The 23,379-nt window shown below is 27.0% G+C and overlaps 1 protein-coding gene across 1 annotated transcript in view; it reads left to right on the top strand.

The window, feature by feature from the left end:
• Nucleotides 1-745: 745 nt before the first annotated feature.
• LOC142327606 (homeobox protein B-H1-like) overlaps nucleotides 746-23,379 on the top strand; it is a 213,558-nt gene continuing 190,924 nt past the window's right edge. The window contains exon 1 of the mRNA XM_075370804.1: nucleotides 746-1,047. Within this exon, the coding sequence (XP_075226919.1) occupies nucleotides 810-1,047 (238 nt within the window). The 5' untranslated portion in view covers nucleotides 746-809. The remainder of the gene's footprint in view (nucleotides 1,048-23,379) is intronic.

The following is a 23,379-nucleotide window of genomic DNA, read 5'->3' on the forward strand; positions in this document are numbered from 1 at the left end:
GTTACATTTCAGTTTAAGTTAAGCTAAATCATTTTTAGATAACAATTTTACCGATATTATTTTTAATTAATTGTAAAATTCTAATTATTTAATCGTAAGGGTTTAATCATTCAGTATATTAAAATACGCTAACATATACAAAAAAATGAAATTCAAAATCGTTAAATTGTAGAATAGTTATATTTAAGTGTGAAGCATCAAATAAAAAATAAAAAAAATTAGTAAACCAAAGTTAATAAAAAAATAACATAAATGGAGAAATAAAATAAATTATTTAAAAAATATTTAGAAATACATCGGACAGTGTAAAAATAATTATGAAACAGTGATTTTTAAGTAATTCCGTAATGGTTTAGTTAATAAAAGAATCAAATTAAAAGATTATCGAGTGTTTCTGCAGCGGTGTTACAGATCCGTAATAAAAAGGAATCAACGTTAAGTGTGGTTAACGAGAGAGCGTAGACAGATTAGAAAGAGAAGACGGTAGAGAAAAGAGGATGTGTGAGCGAGCAGGGTCTTTAATCGGTCTAAACTACGCTAAGCTGATATGGGCGGAGCTTATAAAGAAGGAAGGGAACGATTGCGTCACAGCGATCAATTGAATCTTTAGAGTTGTGGTTGGTAAAGAGGGGGTTTTTAACGCTTTACGATTGGTCGGTTCGTAGAGGGTAGGGATCAAGATGGCTGCGGAAGGCGGGAGAGGGGTTTACACCGCGCGGTCATTCGACTGCTGGTTGTCGTGCTGTTCGGATCCGCGGTCGTGTTACGGTAGTGTTTTTAGTGATTGACTTGTGGCGGGACGGCCCGCAATGACGGCCGGTGTTGCGAACTCTAGCATGCCGGCGCATCACTTGACCAGGTCGCGTTTCATGATTACCGATATACTCGGAGGGGCTCCACCCTCGCCTTCACCACCAGGGCCGCATCACGAAGGTCCCCGTGATTTATCTCTGCACTGTCGCGACCTTTCCGCTGAGCTTTCCGACGGCCACGAAAGCGGCACCGATTCTGGACTACCCGGTGAAACATCCTCTGTTTGTTCAAACGGTCAGTAAGATTATATTTAATATTTTTGTTTGGTTTTTTTATGTTGTATGTCGATGCGTTAAGGTAACGTAACGTCGGTTTCAAATAAGAAAAGTATTTACTTTTAATCTACCCGAAAAACCGATAAGGATAACGTTTAAGGTAATACAAAAATATTTTTATTTAAATTTAAAGAAAATTATTCGTTCAAAAAAAAAGGACTTTCAAAGAAGAAATTGTCCCCCCCAAAAAATCGAATATAAAGTAAAACATAATATTAGAAAGCAGTTTTATAAGATTTTAAACGTAAAGTATAACAAATTTAATACGAAAATTAGTAGAATGTATTTTCTCTATAAATTACAAATTAGCTCACAATTAAAGTCTAAATTACTTGTAAAATATATATTTTAACGATCAAATAAAGTTTTCTCGTATTAAATCCCACGAAATCACTTTTGATAAACAAATATGAAATTTTGAAAGCGGATAAAAATAGAATTTATAAAAATCTGTTTTATTTCTTAATTTAAAAAACAACAAACTAGAGAACTTATTTTATATTAATAATTGTAATAGAATAAATTTTAACGTTCGATTTAAAACATTTAATCAAACTTTGGACTTTTAAATTTTAAAATCCACATTTTTTTTTTAGTTTAAACAAAAACAAACAAACTGAATTAGGATATTTAATTTTTAAATACTTTTACTGTAAATTAATTAAAATCACGTAGCCTAAGGTTTACCTTTTTTTTAATAATAAAGTATTTTAAAAATATTTAAATAAATATTTTAATTTTACGTTACACTATTATTTTTCTAATATTAGATGGGGGACTTTAATAATCCCAGGTAAATAAAAACAATTATTTTATAAACATAATTTAAATAAATATTATTTATTTTAATAATTTTATCTAATGATTCTTCTACATCCATCTTTATTTTAATTGGGGGTACATTTGACAACCCCTTAATATTTTAATTTATATTACTCTTAGGTGATCATTATCAGTAAAAACGTTTTTAAATATATTTTTATTGCATTTATTACACTGAAAATTATATATTTTGTTTAAATCACCTATACTGGATCGTCATTGATTTGATTTTTAGATTTAAAAGCATGATAATCACATTATTTCATTAAAAGAAATTTTAATAAAAATTTAATCGTTTTGTATATCAGTAACAAATTTTTTTAATTTATATCTTTTCATTTACGTATAAAAAATTGGATTTATGTTTATGTGTAAAGGTTAAGATCGTTTCTGATAAAATTAAAATCGATCAAATAGTTAAAATAATATAATTAATATGAAAACTGGAAAAAAATAATTAAATATTCTATTAATAAATTACTTTTTAATATTTTATAAATTTATACTGTATAAAATAATAAATATTTATAAAAATAATAAGCCTGCAATACCGGAGATATCAGTAATTTAAACGCGTTTTTGATCGATGTACATCGTACATTATTTTGTTGTAGTCTAGCTTTATAATTTATTTTCTAAATATCTTAAGTGTTTTTTAAATTTATATATATAAAACAATTATGTTCATTTTTAAATCAGTGAAAAAATACAATATTTATTACAAAAAAAAAGAAGAGAAATATTTAACCGATTTCAGAATAATTTTGTTAACCTTTAAGTTATATCAAATCTTTTCTTATATATAAATTACGTTTCCTTAAAACTAAATTACAGTAGTACGAAATTTTATAAAACTTTCATTCCTATATAAATACTATCGATTGTATTAACTTAAAAAAATAACTGTTAAGGACGATGAGTCCTACATAATATAACACTGATTAAAGTTTACTACTTATATTTGTTATTCTTTCTAATTATAAATGCTGCATCTGTTAAAATCATTAAAAAAAAAATGAAAAAAATTCAATTTTAATTATAACCTGCAGAACTATTACTTCGTAATAAAATATTTATTTTTTTAATTCCGTAAAAATATATTAAATAGCGTTACTAAATTATTTATTGGTATAAACGATTAAAGGCTTTTAAAATGTAATAAACCCTAAGATGATAAAATTAACGGTTAACCAATAAGGAAAACAGATCAATAAATCAAACATTTAAATTAATTAAAAAAAAAAAAAATATTAATTATTATTGAAAAGTTAATTAGAATACTATTCAAAATATTTCATTTTTTTAATAAATATTTTATTTCAATTAATAAAACGATATGATAAGGTACATCGACCGATATAATTGTTAATTAAAATAATTTTGTTTGATTTTTTAATTAGTTAATTTTTTACAAGAAATAATAATGATAATTAAAAATTGTTGTTCTTTGGAAATATTTTCTTATGTTTGATAAACGGATTGAACAATAAAGATAAAACTAAAATTAATAATTAATTTACCGTTAAATTGTTACAAAATATTTTTCTTTAAAAAAAAACAAATATATATATATATATATACACACCCGCGTACGCGCGCGTAAATTTAATTGATTTTTAAAAAAGAAATTAAATGTAACAAATTTATTATAGGTAATTAAGTCTAATATAAATAATAATAATAAATTGATTCATCATTAATCATAATAAGGTATATAACATATATCTAATTAACATATATATATATTTTTACCGATTTGAATATTGTTAATATAGAAATGAAATTAGCATTTCTGATTATAAATAAGAAGAATTGCTACAGCATTTGTATATGTAAAATATGTTTTTCTAATTTAATTTTTATTCTGTTCTTTATATACAAATATAAAAACTTAAAACTAATCCTGTTTACTCAAAAAATTATCATTTTATTAATATAATTTAGAACTAAAATAGCTTAATTTTTTCTACTAAAAAATTTACACAAAAATTAAATTTGTGAATAATAAATTCAGGAATCGATCAAATAAAAATCTGATGTCATAGGATGCTATGACATCAGTCACAGTATTTCGGTCAGTTTTACAATTATGGAATTATATATCTTTGATTTGGATCAAAGAGTATTTTAATTTAAGCGTTCTAGTATTAATATTTTATTTAAATTTATATGCTAATATATAACTAGCCAGGGGTTTACGCCTCCTTGACTCCTAACGCGTTCGTTATTTTCATGTTTGTGGGAATATTAATAATAAATTAAAGATATTCATTAAAGAAAAACAAACTTTATTTCTTATATTTTTTTTTGTCATGGTGACATAAATATAATGAAATAAAAGGGTTAATTTTTCTTTCTTTAATTAATATCTTTAATTTCTCAATCCCCCAAAGGGGTTAGGGCCTCGATCTATGGACTAAAACCTTCCTTGTAATAACAAAAATGTATTGTGAAAATTTAAAAACAATCAGCGGGTTGGTTCTCGCGTGATGCTGTTGCAAACAGACAAATCTACAAACATTCGAATTTATATATAAGATTTTTATAATTTTATTGAACTTAATTAAATTAAAAAAAAAAAAAAAAATACCTTTAATATGTATTTTCATAATTTTTTATTGGAATAGTTTTAATTTCATTGTACAATTTTTGGAGCGATACATTTTTGAACGCATTTTTTATATTTTATTTTTTTCCCGTTATAAAACAGTACTGTTCCATTTATACTACGTAACTACTACGTTAAAATAATTAGGAAAAATATTTACATGTATACTTATTATAACAGTTATATTGTTTTAAAAAATATATTTAAACGTAAATGTACTTATTATTTCAGTAATTTATTTTAGTAATTATTTAACTTATCCATTATCAGTCGATGGTAAACAAGTTTATAGGTTATTATTTGTCCTTAGAAAATCCTCCATCCCCCCAAAAAAGAGTCGGTGTTGTGCGTTTTTCATATGCGCACTAGTTTGCTTAATCTAATTACTAGTATCGAAGATTTTCCACTTCATATTACCTTTGTATTTTAAAGCATTAATTAAAAAAAAAATTAAATACATTAGAATCAAATCAATTAAAATATTCATAATTTTAGGCAGATTATTCCTAAAACAGTACAATTAATTTAACCCAAATTAAAATAAAATTACATTATAGTCGCGTAGTATGCATGTATATATATATATATACATGCATATGTATATATATATATAAACCATTTATAAAAAATATTAAACATATTACTTATTGATTGGTAAAAAGTTATTTATTTTTTAGGTATTTATAAATAATTAAATAAATAAGGAAAACATATCAATCAGAAATAACTACTTTAATAAGGAAAAACATTTTGTAACAACAGTATATATTAGAATTTCGTTCTGGAATCTTCATTTTCTAAAAAAATGAAAAAGAATTTCGAGAATCTGAAAATTTTCATTATCTTGATTCACTAAAAAAAAAAAGACACCGGCCATTGGCTTTCTTTTCAGGATAATCTAATTACCTGGAGAATATTTTTTTTATTTTTCTTAATATATACTAAAGATGTAATTAAAATCCTTAATAAGTTTAAATTTCGTGGAAACCCAATAGATTTATAATTGATCCCCTTTTTTGAAATATTAGGGCTCTTGAAGTTAAAAAAAATATCATAAATGTAGACATTTTTCTTTTGAATGTATTCATTTTTTTTAAACGGTACTCTCTAGTTTATCCATCATTGAAATACTTCCGTATAAAAATTTTATACGAAAAAATAATAATATAATAGATTATAAAATAAGAATCACATTTTCTACTTTTTTTTAGATAACTGCAAAAATTACCTACGGTAAAATATTTTTACGTGCACTTAAAAATAGTTATATTATTTTTAAAATAAAATAAAAAATAGATCTGTTTGTTATTTCAATAATTTATTTTATTAATTATTTCACTTTTCATTATCAGTCGATAACAAATAAGTTTATAAGTTATTTCTCCTTAAAAAACCTCTTTCCCCCAAAAGAAAATCGGTATTGTGCGTTTCTCATTTGCGCAGCAGTCTGCTTAATCTAATTGCCTTCTTTTAAGTCTTTTAAATTAAAAATTGGAATCTTTTGTTAAATCTCAATTACCTAAAACAATGATATAAAATTGAGTAATAAATCAATGAATCGTATATGAACGTAGCGTGGTAATAAAATTTACTTAATACAATATAAGAGGTCACGTGTTATTCCTGAAGTGATGTCTTTTCTGTGGTTTTTCCTGCATCATTAACGCAAATTCCAGAATATCAAGAGTTTAAAACAGGTAAATACGTTTATATAAGGTGACCACATCGTTCATAATAAAGAATAAACTGCTGTATTTTCATTTTTGTACGAAATATGTCATGAGAAAAAAAACAGTTGACTGATTTATATTATATATGACACCATGATATTTTGTTTAATAATAAGATATAATTTTTTACAATCAATTTTATTTTATATTAGAAAAATTCTATAATTGTAAATTTTCATTAAAAAAAAATTAAAGGAAAATATTTCAATAATACAAAGATTTTTATTTGAAAAAAAAATTAGATTTTCTTTTTACAAAAAAATGAATGATCATAATAAATATCAACCCACCGGGTTGGTCTAGTGGTAAATTCATCGTCGTAAATCAGCTGATTTTGAAGTCGAAGTTCTCAGGTTCGAATCCTTATAAAGGCTTTTATTCGGATTTGATACTAGATCGTGGATACCGGTTTTCTTTGGTGGTTGGGTCTCAATTAACTACACATCTCAGGAAAAGTCGGTCTTTGTTTGTTAAAGACTAAACATTCACCGGTACAGTTACATTACATTCATAAGTTGCTAATGATTTTCATTGTTGATTCGACTATAAAAAAAAAAATGAATATTTAAATCCTATTTGTTTAAAATAAATTATTAAATTCGCCAATTTATTCTCAAAAAAATAAGAGAGGATTTTGAAAATAGATACAAATTAAATCCACAAATTTTATAGCGTTTAGTAAATATAAAAGGTAAATTTATCAATATTAAGCCAAACTTAAAGGAATTTGCTTTATTAATAAACCTACTCGTATTTATTACAATTATTAAAATTAAATAATAATTCAATTTTTTTTTGTCTTCAGTCATTTGACTGGTTTGATGCAGCTCTCCAAGATTCCCTATCTAGTACTAGTTGTTTCATTTCAGTATACCCTCTACATCCTACATCCCTAACAATTTGTTTTACATATTCCAGACGTGGCCTGCCTACACAATTTTTCCCTTCTACCTGTCCTTCCAATATTAAAACGACTATTCCAGGATGCCTTAGTATGTGGCCTATAAGTCTGTCTCTTCTTTTAACTATATTTTCCAAACGCTTCTTTCTTCATCTATTTGTCGCAATACCTCTTCATTTGTCACTTTATCCACCCGTCTGATTTTTAACATTCTCCTATAGCACCGCATTTCAAAAGCTTCTAATCTTTTCTTCTCAGATACTCCGATCGTCCAAGTTTCACTTCCATATAAAGCGACACTCCAAACATACACTTTCAAAAATCTTTTCCTGACATTTAAATTAATTTTTGATGTAAACAAATTATATTTCTTACTGAAGGGTCGTTTCGCTTGCGCTATTCGGCATTTTATATCGCTCCTGCTTCGTCCATCTTTAGTAATTCTACTTCCCAAATAACAAAATTCTTCTACCTCCGTAATCTTTTCTCCTCCTATTTTCACATTCAGTGGTCCATCTTTGTTATTTCTACTACATTTCATTACTTTTGTTTTGTTCTTGTTTATTTTCACGCGATAGTTTTTGTGTAGGACTTCATCTATGCCGTTCATTGTTTCTTCTAAATCCTTTTTACTCTCGGCTAGAATTACTATATCAGCAAATCGTAGCATCTTTACCTTTTCACCTTGTACTGTTACTCCGAATCTAAATTGTTCTTTAACATCATTAACTGCTAGTTCCATGTAAATATTAAAAAGTAACGGAGATAGGGAACATCCTTGTCGGACTCCCTTTCTTATTACGGCTTCTTTCTTATGTTCTTCAATTTTAAATATTATTTTAATAATTAATTATATTAATTTTACCTTATTTTACATATATGAAACAATATAGGTTTTAATCTTCTCAAAAAAAAAAACATAAATGTGTATTATTTTTTAAGTTTGGTCAAGTAATTAGGATTATTATAGAAGACTACGGCTATAATTTTATTATGGTTAAACCAAAGTATTAAGTAATTTTAAGTAGATTACTTAATTTTTTCGCATAGAATATTATTAAATGAAAAAAATCGTAAGAAAATTATTATTGAATCATTAAATAAACTTGTAAATGAAAGATATAGAATAAAATATTTTATTGTACGGATATATTTTGATTTATAACTTACTATATATAAATTTAATTTGTAAAAAAAGTTAATTAAAATTATTATGAAACTATTAAATCATTACAAATTTAATATTTGGTTCTAAAAAGAATCAAAATTATACAAACTAAGATATTTTTTTTACTCTTCGATTGCCCAATCTTTGGAACCATCTGACAAAATTTAGACCACAGTTCGGATATAAAATTTCTATTAAACCAGAACGAAGGTGTAAAACGTCTGTTGCGGTTTCTCTCCTACAGTAGAACGAAGAATACGATTTAGTGATTTTTGTGAGATTTATATATTTTATTTTATATTTATTGTTATTACTTGTCTACGATTATTCTTTATTGTTTATTTTAGTTGTTTTATATAATACATGATAGTGTTACTTTAGTCGCTAATAACTATAATTGTTGATGCGACTATAAATAAAATGATTAAAAATATATTTTTTAATATTTTAATTAAATTACAAATATAAAATACGGTGTATACCGATTGCTAAACTTATAAACGTTGTTTTATAAACCGTTTCTGTTTTTCAAAACTTAAAAATGGAATTTCTATTAAAAAAAATAATATAAATATTTTATTATTATAAAAATAATTTATTACAGTTTTGGTAATAGTTTTTTCTTTTTACAAAAACAGTTATAGTATATAAAAAATATTATACCTAAATATACTTATTAAAAATAATATATAAACTTTCCAATTCAATTCTTAAAACATATCGTTTACAAAAATTACTTTTTTTTGTGGAAAACAAAGTTTTTACGTGTAATATTTTTAGCTTCTCCAAGTGATTTTTCACACGTTATTAAAAAAAAGTACATACATGTATATTAGCAACCCCGTCGCTGCTTTATCCACCCTATATGGTTATTTGTGTTCACTCAGGTTTCATTTGCTTTTTTTTTTTTATTAAAATGTGGAACTTTTAATTTTATTAATGTGGTCTTTGAAATTTTAAAATAAGAATTTTCATTTTTTACGCTTTATAAATCCTAATCTTTTTTTTGTTACTCTTATTAATTGAATTAGTCTAATGTCCTATTTTTAGTGAATCTAGTTCCATACACCAAAGCGTTTGTTACAAATGTATAATTAATTAATGAATTACAAGTTCAAAGTATAATAAAAATAATTTATATCATAAACGAAATAAAGACTTATTTATTTGTATGAAGCAGCGAACAATCAAATATTTAGAATAATTAAACCTAACCGAGGTGTTCAACCTAGGCGACATATTATTCGACAATTTGCGTTTCCCGTCGCGGTCAGGGGATGTCTGGTCGATCAGTACTCTGTCCCACAGAGAACCCCCCCTAAATTCATTAAAATCATGTTTATGAGAATAATAATGATAAATAAAAATTAAAATCCGTCTCTCAATTTCGTTTTAATTTATAAAAAATATCAGTGTATTGTAATTTCTTCCGAGCAAAAGTTTGGTCAGTACCAGGCCACAATTGATTTTTAAATTTCACGTCGCGGCTGAGCTCGTGAAATACATAATCAGATTTATAAACATAAATTATTATCACAATGTTACAAAATATCATAAAGATTGATTCAATAGCTGTAGCATAAAATGGTAAAACTTAAAAAAAAAAAAAAAAACAATTTATATTTTTTACCTCTTAAAATATTAAAATACGAAAATGGTTTTTAAATATTTATTTGAAGAGTATTTGTAAATCCAAATCGATTGAATATCTCGTTTATTATAGTCATAAATGGGAAAAATTTCAAATCATTGTTTAAAATTATTACACCTTTCTTCATCCCTTTCATGGTTGAATTTCAAAAAATATAGAAATTTGTTTTTAGATATTTACATTAACATGACAAACATCAAAAATCAAGTTGATATCTTCATTTATTACCAAGAAATTTAAAAAAACTTCATTTTAACCTTTTTAACTCGGAATTTAAAAAAAAATCCTTTGTTAGTGTGCACTTAACACTGTAAAAAGAACGTAGATACAAATTTTCATCAATTTATTGATGCAGGACGTTAATTATGAATCAGTCACGATATGTTTATAAATAATTAACATCAATGTAATTAATGTAATTTCATGTTATTACTACACAACATCGGCATGCATTACTACAACCTATTTCATGTTATCTATCCACCCATCCCCTAAAAAGAATGCGTAAAAATTCTTCAGTACAAGTAAGTACAAACATTTAATCAGATGCAGTTAGTTTCCACCAAGAGTTTCTAATCACTTGAAACAGTTAGTAAAACATTAAAAATCTTTTTTTAATTTAAAAAAAATTCAACATAATTGTTTATTTTATTTTTTTTAATTTTTGTAGTAACATTATCATTCTCCTAACGATGATTGTATAGAAATTAATAACAGATTTATAATCGCATTATTATAACATAATTAAACAATTAAAAAAAAGCAATAAAACTTCTTTTACTTTAATGCATTCGTTCTCAAAGTGGGCGATAATGCCCCCTTGTGGGCGCTGGAGGCCTTCAAAGGGAGCGGTAGAAGGCTCACAGAAAATTTGGGGGCGTTCTAGGAAGGCGATGTCTGATTAAAAAAAAGGCAAAAATTAATGGCTAACAAAAATTTTGGCTACAAAAGCCAATCTCGCAACTGTTCCCTGGATTATGGTCGATTGTTCAACGATTTCTGATAGCATTCCCGTCGTATTTGTATGAACGTGGATTTAGTGCTGCAGAACCGTTGCTAACAAAAAAGAGAAATCGTTTGCATGTTATCGAACGCGGTGACTTACGGTTGTTTTTAAGTAAATTCTAACCTGATAATGTAATTTATCCTAATAGTGTGATTTTTCAATTTAAAGCTTTATTTTAATTATTGTATTGTTATATTGAATATTTTTTTTTTTGTCTTCAGTCATTTGACTGGTTTGATGCAGCTCTCCAAGATTCCCTATCTAGTGCTAGTCGTTTCATTCAATATTGAATATACTATCACTATTGTTGTTATATAACTATATAGATACAATTGTAATTTTAACAAAAATACTTCCAATTATGACTAAATAAGCTTTTAAATTGCTCTCATTTAAAATTTAAGTTTCAACTCAAAAATAGGATATGCGATGTTTAAAAACAGTAATTGCAATTGCTGTTTTTAAGAGCGCATCTTAAAAATAATAATTGCAATAATTATTTTCAATAAATTGTAAGTTAAAAAGTTTGGGGGCGCTAGAAAATTTTGATTCTCAATATGGGCGGTGGGTGAAAAAGTTTGAGAATCAATGCTTTAATGAATTTGGCTTAAAATATTAACAAACGTTTATTACCATAATATTGTAAAATTGAATTAATTTCTAAAATTGAAACTTAATGAAAGAGTGTTATAAAAAGCTGCCATAACGCTGATTATGAATTTTCAATAAGAGATATATTAATCTATACATTTTTTTATAATACACCAAAAGATGAGAACGGTTTTTTTATCTTCTAGTTATCTATTTTAAAATACAAGTAAATGAAAAAAAATTAAAACACAGAAAAACAAAATGAATTACGTATAACATAATTTAATAAAAGAAATAATAAAGTTAATATAAAATGAACAACTCATTCAGGAAAATCAAAAACAAAATAAATAAAATAAGTTGAAATTAATTTTGAAATTGCAAGACTGTCAATAAAATAATAAAGGCGAATTCAGATTGAGACATCTGCACCGATTGACAAATTATTTTTCTTTGAAGAGATTTAAAGAAAGTAACAATTATTTCAAATTAAAAGCAATTAAAAATACGCATAGAATCTGTTTTAGCAATCGTAGAAAATGTTAACGTTCAAATAATTCTTAATATTAATTAATTTTAACTTTCATTTTTATTTAAAAGAAATCTAAAAATTAATTTTACTTTTTTACTTCTTTGTACGAAGTAAAGAAAGTATTGTGATCGTGAATAATTTCAATTTTGAGATTTCAACGGAAATATCCATTTTGACCATCCCTGAATCCATTTTGACTAGTTTCGGCGTGACGTCTGTACGTACGTGTGTATCACGCATAACTCAAAAACTATTAGCCATAGGATGTTGAAATGTTGGATTTAGGACTGTTCTAACATCTACTTGTGCACCTTCCCTTTTGATTGCAATCGACTGGACCAAAATTTTCCAAAAAAGCTCAAAATCCAAAAAAAACATTTGGATTTTTTACTTTTTCTTAACTGCACTAATAAGCCCTCATTGAGAGTATTCAACGATATATCATAAGAGGTAGTTATTTTTGTTAGTTCCAGAGTAATAGCCAAAGAAATTTTAATTAATGAAATTTTTGGATCTTACAACGGGAAGTCACACCGGTTCAAATCCGACTCTATTTCCTTTTTTTTTTGATTTAAATATATTGATTTATTAATAATTATTAATCTCTGAATTTAAAAAAAAATTATGAAAAAAATCAGAAATTATTAGCGAAATAAAATTTCATGTATTTTTTTAAAAAAATGTGTATATGTAATTTAATAGGCGTACAAGGAAGTCATGTGGTGTCAACATCAGAGTTTTTCAGAAGCAAATTGGAAGTAGTCTGATAATCTCAAAAATCTGAAACAGGGAAATTATGTTTACCGTAAAATCTATAATTTAGAAATACTAAAAATATGAAAAAAGCTTTGTTTAAGATATTTACGTTCTAATTTTGATGATACATTTATACAGAGTATTATTTTTATATTTAAAAAATAATATCAAAACAATTTATGGGCATGACAAAGAAAAATCATATGCTATTTTAAATAGTCTATAAATTTTTCGTTTCAGCACATTACAGATCTGGTTTAATATTTTTCTTAGCATCCAATTCCGTATTTTCTAACAAGTATTTTTGATGTCCTTTTTCCTGTATTCCTTTTTTGAAGTCACCTTCATAAAATCCTTCCTTTCTGAGATTTCAAATTTTTTTTTTTTTATATATATTAACTCTCCATTTTGTTGATCTGAAATTTTTATTTATGCTTTATTTAGTCTTTCATAATTTTGTTCCAATACATGTTTTTATTTTTTCTTTCTAGAAATAGCAGAGAATTTTGTATCAAATTATATAATCATTTAATCCTTAAAAGATGGCCAATAATGACCGATTTCCTAATATGATTTTTTTTTTTAATTTCTGATACTCCATTTCGTGGAGACGAAGTTCATTTATTATATTAAGTTCTTCGTCTTTTATATAGCCATATATTTTCCTTAAAAATTCTCTGAGTTGTTTTGTTCATTTTAAAAATTCTACAGATGTACAGAGCGTTCGGAAAATTGCCGTGCACTGGAATTATGGAAATATAATGACGAAACTTTCTAATTATTACTTTGTATTTCTATTTTATTATTCTACAGAAAAAGATATTACAATAACTGGAATAGTTTATAAAAGGTATTGAAACATGAGTTTCTCTAACGTCAGTACAACACTACACATATTTCGATTTGTTTTCAAACACTTTAACCTGCTGATGTAATGAAATGTCTCGTACATATGCCGTTATTGCAGTTTTTAGTTAATCAATCATACATGGTCTGTTGCGATATACTGTTCGTTTCGCTGCTCCCAATAGAAAGAAATCTGGGGGGGTGTAAGATCGAATGATCGTGTAGGACAAAAAACCCCCGAGATGATTCTTTTACCAAAGACATTTTGTAAAAAAGTCGTGGGCCTGTTAACTATGTGCGCTATGGCGCCAACTTTTTGGAACCAACACTGATTGATTTCCATTTATGTTAACTGACTAATGAAAGTTTGTTAAATCAGCACAATAAACGATCACTATTAACTGTATTTTCAAAAAAATAAAAAATAAATAGGATCCACAATGCGCGTTCTATTCTCACCGACTCAGACTCCGATTTTCGTTTCGTGTAAATAATTGTTCGTGTAATTCATGGGGTTAATTGTCGACCACAGTCGTATATTTTGTGAATTAATATTCTCTCCAAGATGAAACCGCGGTTCATTTGTAAAAACCCTAAATGTAGAGGATACCAACGATATTTTGGTCAATAAAACGTTTAAACCCTTGATAATAATTTAGTCTTTTGGGATGATCTGTAGGTTTCAGTTACTGAACACACATCATTTTGTACGGGAAAAGTTTCTTTTCTTACAGTTTTATATGCGATAGCAAGTCCGATATCTTGTGCTGAGCTAACTTACGCGTTGACTTTGATGAATATTCTGCCATAGAATCCGAAATCTTAAGCAACTTCTGTTCGTTTAATTTAGGCTGTCTTCCACTTCGATCATTGTCTTCAACAGACCCGAAATTTTTCAACAAGAGTTCAAAGTGCATTGCAACGAGGAACAGAAGTAATTGGAAACTTCTCAAAAAACTTACGTTTCACTAGACCAGTATACTTTTCACCTTCACAAAAGACGTATTCATCGAGAAAAATCGTTCCTCTACCGAAAGAACCATTACGTTTCTCGCAACTATTGATTTCGTTAAACGAAAAGAAGCACTTTCAATCACAACTCAACAACTGACGTCTTGGTTTATTGCTGAGCAACGTCCAAAGAACCCACAGGACAACTAACCTAACGTCAAAAAAATAGAATGCATTACATAATTTTAAAGCATAATGCACAGATAATTTCCGAACGCATTGTATAACGGCTTCTGGTAGAATCACTGTAATGAAATGCCTTCCTTAATTTTGTATTTATATATAGATTTTTTGTTGTATATATTTTCTGCAATTTCCATTGATTGGTTAACCTACTTTCTTAGTTATTTTTTCTTGGGCATACTATTCTGTAATTTCTTATTTTCATTTTTCTAGTATATAGATAATTTACACACAAAATAAAAATAAAATAAAGAAATTTGACTGGTTTCATGTTATTCTTCATTCTTTTTTGTACTGTGCTAATCTTTTAACTTCAACATATTTGTTGCATCCTAACTATCAATGACAACTTTGTCTTTATAGATTTTATCGTCTATATATTTCTCTAAATTCCAAATTAGCTAAACCTGGATATCTTAATACATGGCTCGCTTATCTAAAGAACGTCTTTTATATAAGATTATGCCATAATTTTCTCACTTCGTTTTCATTTCGAATTTTATCAAATAATAAAATTTTTATCGTTCTTTTATTTAATTAAAATCTTCTTCTGTTTTTATTATTCTTCATTTTCGTTATCATAGGAGAATTAAAAAAAACACGCAAAAAATACCAAATTAAAGAAAAATAATTGTACTTCTTATATTCTCATTTAGTGCTGGTATGAAAGTTATCCTTCCTAGGTAACAATTTTTTTTCATTTTTGGTATTATGTGAATTTTTCTTAATATTTAACCCCTTTATTACATTCTTTTTATTAAATTTAAATATTTTTGTTTTATATTTATTTATAAATTTAATTTTTCTTATAAAATTAAATTCATTACGTTTATCAATTTCTTTTAGTTTCTAACAAAAATATAACGTACAAATCTGAAGTTCTTTATCTATATTTTCTTTACGTAATAAGTACTTGGCTAATTATTATAATTGGTGTTTGTAAATTACGTTGATTATTTTTTTTTTTAAATTGTTACTTAAGCTTTATTTTTTTTTAAACATAAATTATTTTATTGTTTTCATAACTGCAAAAATTAATATTAATATATATATTATAATTAACTATTTTAACTGATTAACTGATACACCAAAACATTTATAAATATTTTTCCTTCCCAATTTTTATTTTTCTCTTCAATTTAAAAATTTTCTATAAAAATTTCATTCTATTTCATATTCTATGCAATTAAATTATTAAAAAAATGATACACAAATTTAGTCCTCAGAATTTCAGAGAGTGAGACACATATTTGTGTCTCAAAAACATACATTTTGTAAATTAAATATAAATAAGGATGGTCTTATCATTACGAAACAGTGTTTTTTTTTTTTTTGTTTTCATAAAGATGAAATAAGGAAATACCATATTTCAATCATCTAAAATATTGAAATCAGAATGAATGTACACTTATGTTGTTCATAACGCAAATTGAAAAATCTTTACATTCGATTTTTATATATCGTTCTATTTTTTTTATTTTATCTATCACTTTTTAATAATATAATTCAAAAAGAACTTTGATATGAAAGAAATATAATATTTTTAATGAAAGTACCAAGTTTTAATGATATTTGAAAGAATTTACGAACAGTAGTTATAAATTTTTAAAGCTAAATTATTTCCCTCTAACAATGATTTAAAAAAACAGTCAAAGTAAATATGCATAGCATATCCACGACACTGAGTCCAACCTTTTTTGACAATCTAAATGAGAAAATTAAACTAAAAGTTAAATCTATTTTGTAAAAATCAGTAATTAATTTTTTACAATAATATGACTTATAATTTTTGAGAAATAATTTATTAACTTTTATATAAGGCAATGCACACATAAGCCCTTTTTTATATTTAGCCTTCTGAATATACCGTAAGGTATTACTTCAGAGGATGATATGTATGAATGTAAATGAAGTATAGTCTCGTACAGTCTCAGGTCGACCGATCTGCAACCAACCGGGTTGGTCTAGTCATCGCAAATAAGTTGATTTCAAAGTCGTGATTTCTAAGGTTCAAATCCTAGTAAAGGCAGTTTTACTTTTATACAGATTTGAATACTAGATCGTGAATACCTGTGTTTTTGGTGGTAGGATTTCAATTAACTACACATGTCAGAAATGGTCGATCTGAAACTGTACAAGACTATACTTCATTTACATTCATACATATCATCCTTTGAAGTAATACCTTACGGTATACGCAGGAAACTAAATATAAAAAGTGAACTAAGCGTACCATTGGAATTGTAGTATTTTGGTTTATTACATTACGACGTTTTCGTTCTGAAAAGTAGAATATAATAAAGACTCTTAACAGTTGGAAATCGCTATTCCACTGTAACATCTAAACAGTTTACATATCCCAGCTTCCCAGCAATGCATAACTTAAGTACTAAAGTCGGTTCTAATGGTAGTCAATCCGTTAAATGATAGATTAATTTTAAATAACTTAACGAAGTAATTTATTGTAAATTAAATTTAAAAAATCCCTTTCGGTACGTCGGAAGGAGGAGGAAAAGGTAGATTTCACCGGTGTTAAATAGGGGATAAAAAAGATTCCACCTTAAAGTTAAGAAATCCTTCAAATTTACTCAATGCTCGTTGCATATGTAGAAAAGGTTTTAAATGTTTAGAATACAACAAGCCCCATCTTACAATTACAAGCACATTTTGGTCATCCCTTGTCGTGTGGGTTGGTCATATAAAAAATTGTTTCAAAAAAAAGGTTTAGGTAATGTTTTTAGGAATAACGACCGCTTTAAACCGATTCGATACTGTGCGTATTAAAGGAGGTATGATTTTTTTTGTCTTCAAAACCCCATTCTTTCTATCCGCTGCGTCAATAGTTAGTGATATCAAAAAACTTTACTTACATACGTTACAGGCCCTTATACAAAGTACAGTAAGAATTCGATATTTTATTTATTAAGAAAGTTATAGCGATATTTTGGTTTATCGAAAAAGCCCCCCCCCCCCATTATCCACCTCCACGTACCGATTTTGCTTATTAATGAACTCGACCGAGATTTTGGGTCATTATATTATATGTATCAATTTGAAAGTGATTGGCACAAATTACAACAGTTATCGTGTCCACAAGAAAGTGAAATATATATATATTCACATAAACTTTTGAACTGACGATGATTTTGAGTCTGGGAGATGTGAAACACAAAGATATATCGAATCATGGGACCCATTACAATAGGTAACTTTCTTATGAATACTACCTTAAAAGAAACATTTTAATAAATATAGATCGTGGATTTATAATTTTGAATAAAATAAACCAGACCGATTGAAAAATATATATATATATTTCAAAGAAAATTATATTATTTTTTTCAAAGAAAAAACCTTGTTATTCATATAGCAAAGGAAAGATTACAACACAATAAATGGGAAAATATGTATATATAAAATTATATATATTTTTCTAATAAATAAACAAATCAATTATTATTTATTATTAAAAGCTTATTAAAATTTAAAAAAATACAATCTTGTAAGAATTTTTTTAAATATTAATATAAAAATGATTTTATACAAATGATACAATAATAATAATGAAAAAAACAAACCCGTGTTTGATAAAACAAATTTTAATAAAAATTAGAAATTCAACTGAAGAAACGACGGTGATCTGGGAAGAAAATTATTGTTTTAATAACTATTAACAAAGAGCTATTAAGTCTTAAATAAAATTTGTTTTAATTCATAATTAATATCGTGTGAATATTTTAGTAAATAATTATTGTTAAATGTAATTAATTAAGTTGATATAAGCAATTTTAATTACCGGTGTACTATAGTAATATTATTATTTATACAAACCTTACAATACGACCAAAATATTCTAATAAAAATTGATTAATTTTATAGTAAATATGAAAGTAACAAACTCTAAAGAAGATTCTAAAATAAAAGCTTTCTTTCATTTTTCCTGCTTAGCCTGCGGGAATAATAGTCGGATATTACTTTCAGAAGATGAATTAGGATGATATGTATCAGTGTAAGTGAAGTGTAGTCTTGTACAATTTCAGATCGACCATTTCTGAAATGTGTGGTTATTTGAAACCCAACCACCAAAGAACACCGGTATCCACGAGTATTCAAAACGGTATCTAGTATTCAAATCCGTGTAAAAGTAACTGCTTTTACTGCCGTTACTTATAAGAGAACCTTTTTTTTTTTTTTTCCCCTCAGCTCCCCTGGGCCGGACCGACTTGTTGGTATTACGCCGCCCAGGGGAGTGTCTTTAAACTCAAATAGGCCTCCCCACCTACCGGCTATATACCGGCAAGGCAGGTCGGCCTACCGGTTAGCTCTTTTTGAGAGTTCTTTATCAATATTGGCCCCTTTGGGACCCAAAAGGGCAATACTAATACACCACGCCAGACCCAGTTCGCCGCGACGCAGTACCGGGTCCCTTCAGTATTCAGTGTGCTCTTGCCTGACTGTTACCCGTGGAGTCCTTGGTGGCCAACACACCGCAGCATGCTGGTTATAAGAGAACCTGTTCTTTATTAACTAAACTAATATATACATTTTAATATATATATATATATATATATATATATATATATATATGAAAGAAGAATATAAAATATTAAAATTGAAATAAGTCGCTACGCAAATAACAAAAATAAATATAAATATGCAGATACAATATTTAAATCACAAATATTCCGTATTACAATTTTTCAGGCAATAATAACCATTTTACCATAGTATGATAATATTATTTAAAAGAAAATATCTCAATAATGGTTTTTGTTTTGTTTTATTTTAAGTAATAATATCATAATATGGTAAAATGGTTATTTTTACCTGAATAATTATAATATAGAAAAATTGTGAAACAAATATTTTTTCTGCATATTTATATTTATTTCTTTTATTTGCGTAGGAATTTATTTTTATCACAATATTTCATGTTCTTGTTATTTTAACATTCACCCGAGATGTTGCATCGTCGCCACATTCGCTGATGACACTGCTACCCTGGCCGTTAACGAAAACCCTGGCCTAGCCTCGTAGAACCAATAAATGGGGCTGGATGGCGTGTGCGTGTGGCAGAAAAAATGCTAGAATTGAGGTTAATCAAGGTAAGTCTAGGCATGTCACTTTTGCCGTGCGGAGAGGTAATTTTCCCGGTGTGTACTTCGATGGTGTTTTGATCCCGTAAACGGAGACTGTGCGGTATCTGGGACTTCACCTGGATCGGCATTTGATCTGGAAGTGTCACGTGAAGATGAAGATGAAACAGCTAAATGCAAGGTACAGGGATCTTAATCGGCTGCTACGGAGGAACTCAGGCCTCACGTTATCAAACAAGATCTTAATTTATAAGACTATCCTGCGCCCAACTTGGACGTACGGTGTAGAATTGTGGGGAACGGGTAGTACTAGTAATGTGGAAATTATACAACGATTTCAGAACAAAGTAGCGAGGGTAATTGCCGAAGCTCCGTGGTTCACCCGGAATGATGAGATTCACGATTATCTGAAACTCACATCGGTTCGTGAGATTACACAACAGCGCAATGTCAAATACCTGCAGAGGCTTGAGAATCATGTAAACTACTTTGCAACTATTCTACTCGATAACAGCAGAAACGTCCGATGGTTGAAACGAATCCATGTACTCGACTTAGGGTCTGCGTAACAGTTTGGAATCTAACACCGTCAAGTTTAGTGGTGTCGTATCTAATTTCTTGTTACTTATCTTTCTTTTTTATTTGTTATTAATGTTTGTTTTGTGGACTATATGGTGCTGAAATTAATGGTTTGTGATTTAGGACTATGCTTGAAATTTCATATTCGACTTTAAGTTTGCTTGTAACTATTTATTGTATATTACTTATTTTGTGGGTTCCTTAAGGACCTTCTTATTACGTGGTTTAGTCAGGAAATTTACTTATGGCTCCGCAGGAGAACCCATTGTAATTATAATTGTTATTGAGAAAAAAAACCGAGAAGTTGACATTTATTATTTTATATATATATATATATATATATATATATATATATATATATATATATATATATATATATATAAATTTACAGGTGTATCACGAAATTCTCCGGGACTTTCATAACCTTCTCTACTCGTGGAAGTAATGTAAAAAGTTCATAAAAACATATGTCCTAAAAATGAGTTTCCTCGGATTTCAGCTACCAGGATTTCAGGAATTATTATCTAACTAATTTTTATTTTACAATTGGCGTGTAATTTCCAATTTTTATTATTACATTTTTAACACCAATTTTTAACAGTAAGTTTTGTTTTTACAAATTTTTCAGATCATCAAAAAATAATTTTCTTGTTTTAACATTAAATACTAAATTAAGTACTTTTGTGACAAACGTAGCAATGTATTGCTTTTAAATAAAATATGAATTTTTGTAACTTTTCTTTGTTATATTCAACTTATTTTAAAGCATTTTGTTCAGAATTAATTTCTCTACAAATTTTGTTTAAAAGTTTTATGTGTTTATTACCCATTTAACAAAGTTATTGTACGTCAAACAAAAAAAATATATTTTTACCCCAATCTATTGGTTTTCACTAGAGATTTCTCAAAAACGACTGAAGATACTGTTCTGGAACCTATTTTATTAGATTTTGAGGTCAAAAACCATAAAAAATACGTAATTCTGCTCTTTAATAAACGTTATAAAGATGTCATTTTACCGGGGTAGCTAAAATCCGGGAAAAATATTTCATTAACCGTAACTCGTAAACGAAGTATTTTAGGACATGTTTATATTATTTTTTCCCATTATTTTTACAAATAGAACAGGTTATGAAATTCCCGGGAGAATTTCGTGATTTAATACGTGGTTTTTAAATATATATATATATATATATTTAAAAATTTAAAAACCACGTTATTATATTTTTCTTTTTAAAATTACGTATTTTCCTTATACTGTTGAGGTTGTCGTCAATAATAAACCGTGTGAGGACTGTGTTCGTCATTTCAGAGGTTTCTTTATTGTTTTTAATACTTTGACTACTTAGAAACAGTTATACGATATTATATTCAGTGACAAATCCCGTACATATTGATATTTGTAATAATCGCAGGTATTTAAGTAAATAACAGATATGACCTTGATCGATTATTCAAATACGTAACGTTACAGTCTCATCTTAAAAATGTAATATTATTGTGTAAATATTAAACCTACGAATTTGTATTAAATAAAGAAAAGGTTCTCTAAATAGAAGCTAAAATGTGTAAACCTGATAAACGAATTAAGGTTGATTGGTTTTAGACAATTAAGCTATGCGAAATGATGTATAACGTAATACATTATGAGTATTTATCTAAAATACTACTCGTTTCGATAGTAGTAATATAGTCATATATTTATCTTTTAATAACAGCATTGTCTTTTCTTGAATTTGTGTATATTTTTTAAAATTTCTGTTTAACCAATAATATTCTGGTTTTGTATTCATAGGTGCTTTGATATATTTTTATGGAAAACTATTTGTTAATTACAGAAAAATAAAAATAATTTTTTCATTTCCAAACTAAAAGTTAAATACTTTTAAATATCTGAAGCATTTAAATTCTAATTTGGAAGTTTTTTTTTTCTTTTGTTTAACCTCCGGAACCACCGTTAGTTATTGCTTCAGAGGATGAGATGAATGATTTGAAGCGTGTGTGAAAATGCCATGCCTGACCGGGATTCGAACCCGAGACCTCCGGATGAAAGGCCGAGACGTTACCACTCGCACCACTGAGGCCGGCAATTTGAAAGTTAAAACCTCTAATTATCACAATTATAGACATTAGTATTAAGTTAAACACTTTTATTAAAGACATTTATTCTCCTTATATTGTAAAATTATGAAAACACAAAAATTTCAATAACTCGGGGTTTAATTTATTTATTGGAATGGGCAACGGTTTAAAGCATATAAAGAATCACGTCACACCTTTTAATCAAGCTTCACCCAACAATTTTTGTGTAATAATATACTAATAAGTTACCCAAATGTGCAATAAATATATGTAATGATTTCCCTACCGGAAACGTTAATTTTTTTTTTTTTTTCACTTTTTTACTTCATTGTAGCGGGGTCGGGCCGTGAAGCGGCATAGTCCCCTAGTTTTTTTTTTATAAAATAAATATTTACAATACAAATTGTGTTAGGAAGAATCAGAAAAAAATTTCAAGATATGTTCCACAAGTGAAAATAAAGAAGAAAATTAATATAAACCATATAAAATTTCTCCCTGGTAATTAATAAATTTATATTTTTAAAAAGTTATAATGTCTAAAAAAGCAAAAACCATTTAAATACTGAGAAATACATTATTTTATTCTAACGTTTTCGTTTGTTTGTTTTTAATAAAGTTCAAATTTCTTACTCTTCTTCATGGAAAGTTGAAGTTAATTACATACATTTTCTCAGAGTTAAATTTTATACAAATTTTTCGTCAATATTTTATTTATTTATAGCAATTTAA

Source organism: Lycorma delicatula, chromosome 7 (genome assembly GCF_047948215.1).
Source record: "Lycorma delicatula isolate Av1 chromosome 7, ASM4794821v1, whole genome shotgun sequence".
In the NCBI taxonomy this organism is placed as follows: domain Eukaryota; kingdom Metazoa; phylum Arthropoda; class Insecta; order Hemiptera; family Fulgoridae; genus Lycorma; species Lycorma delicatula.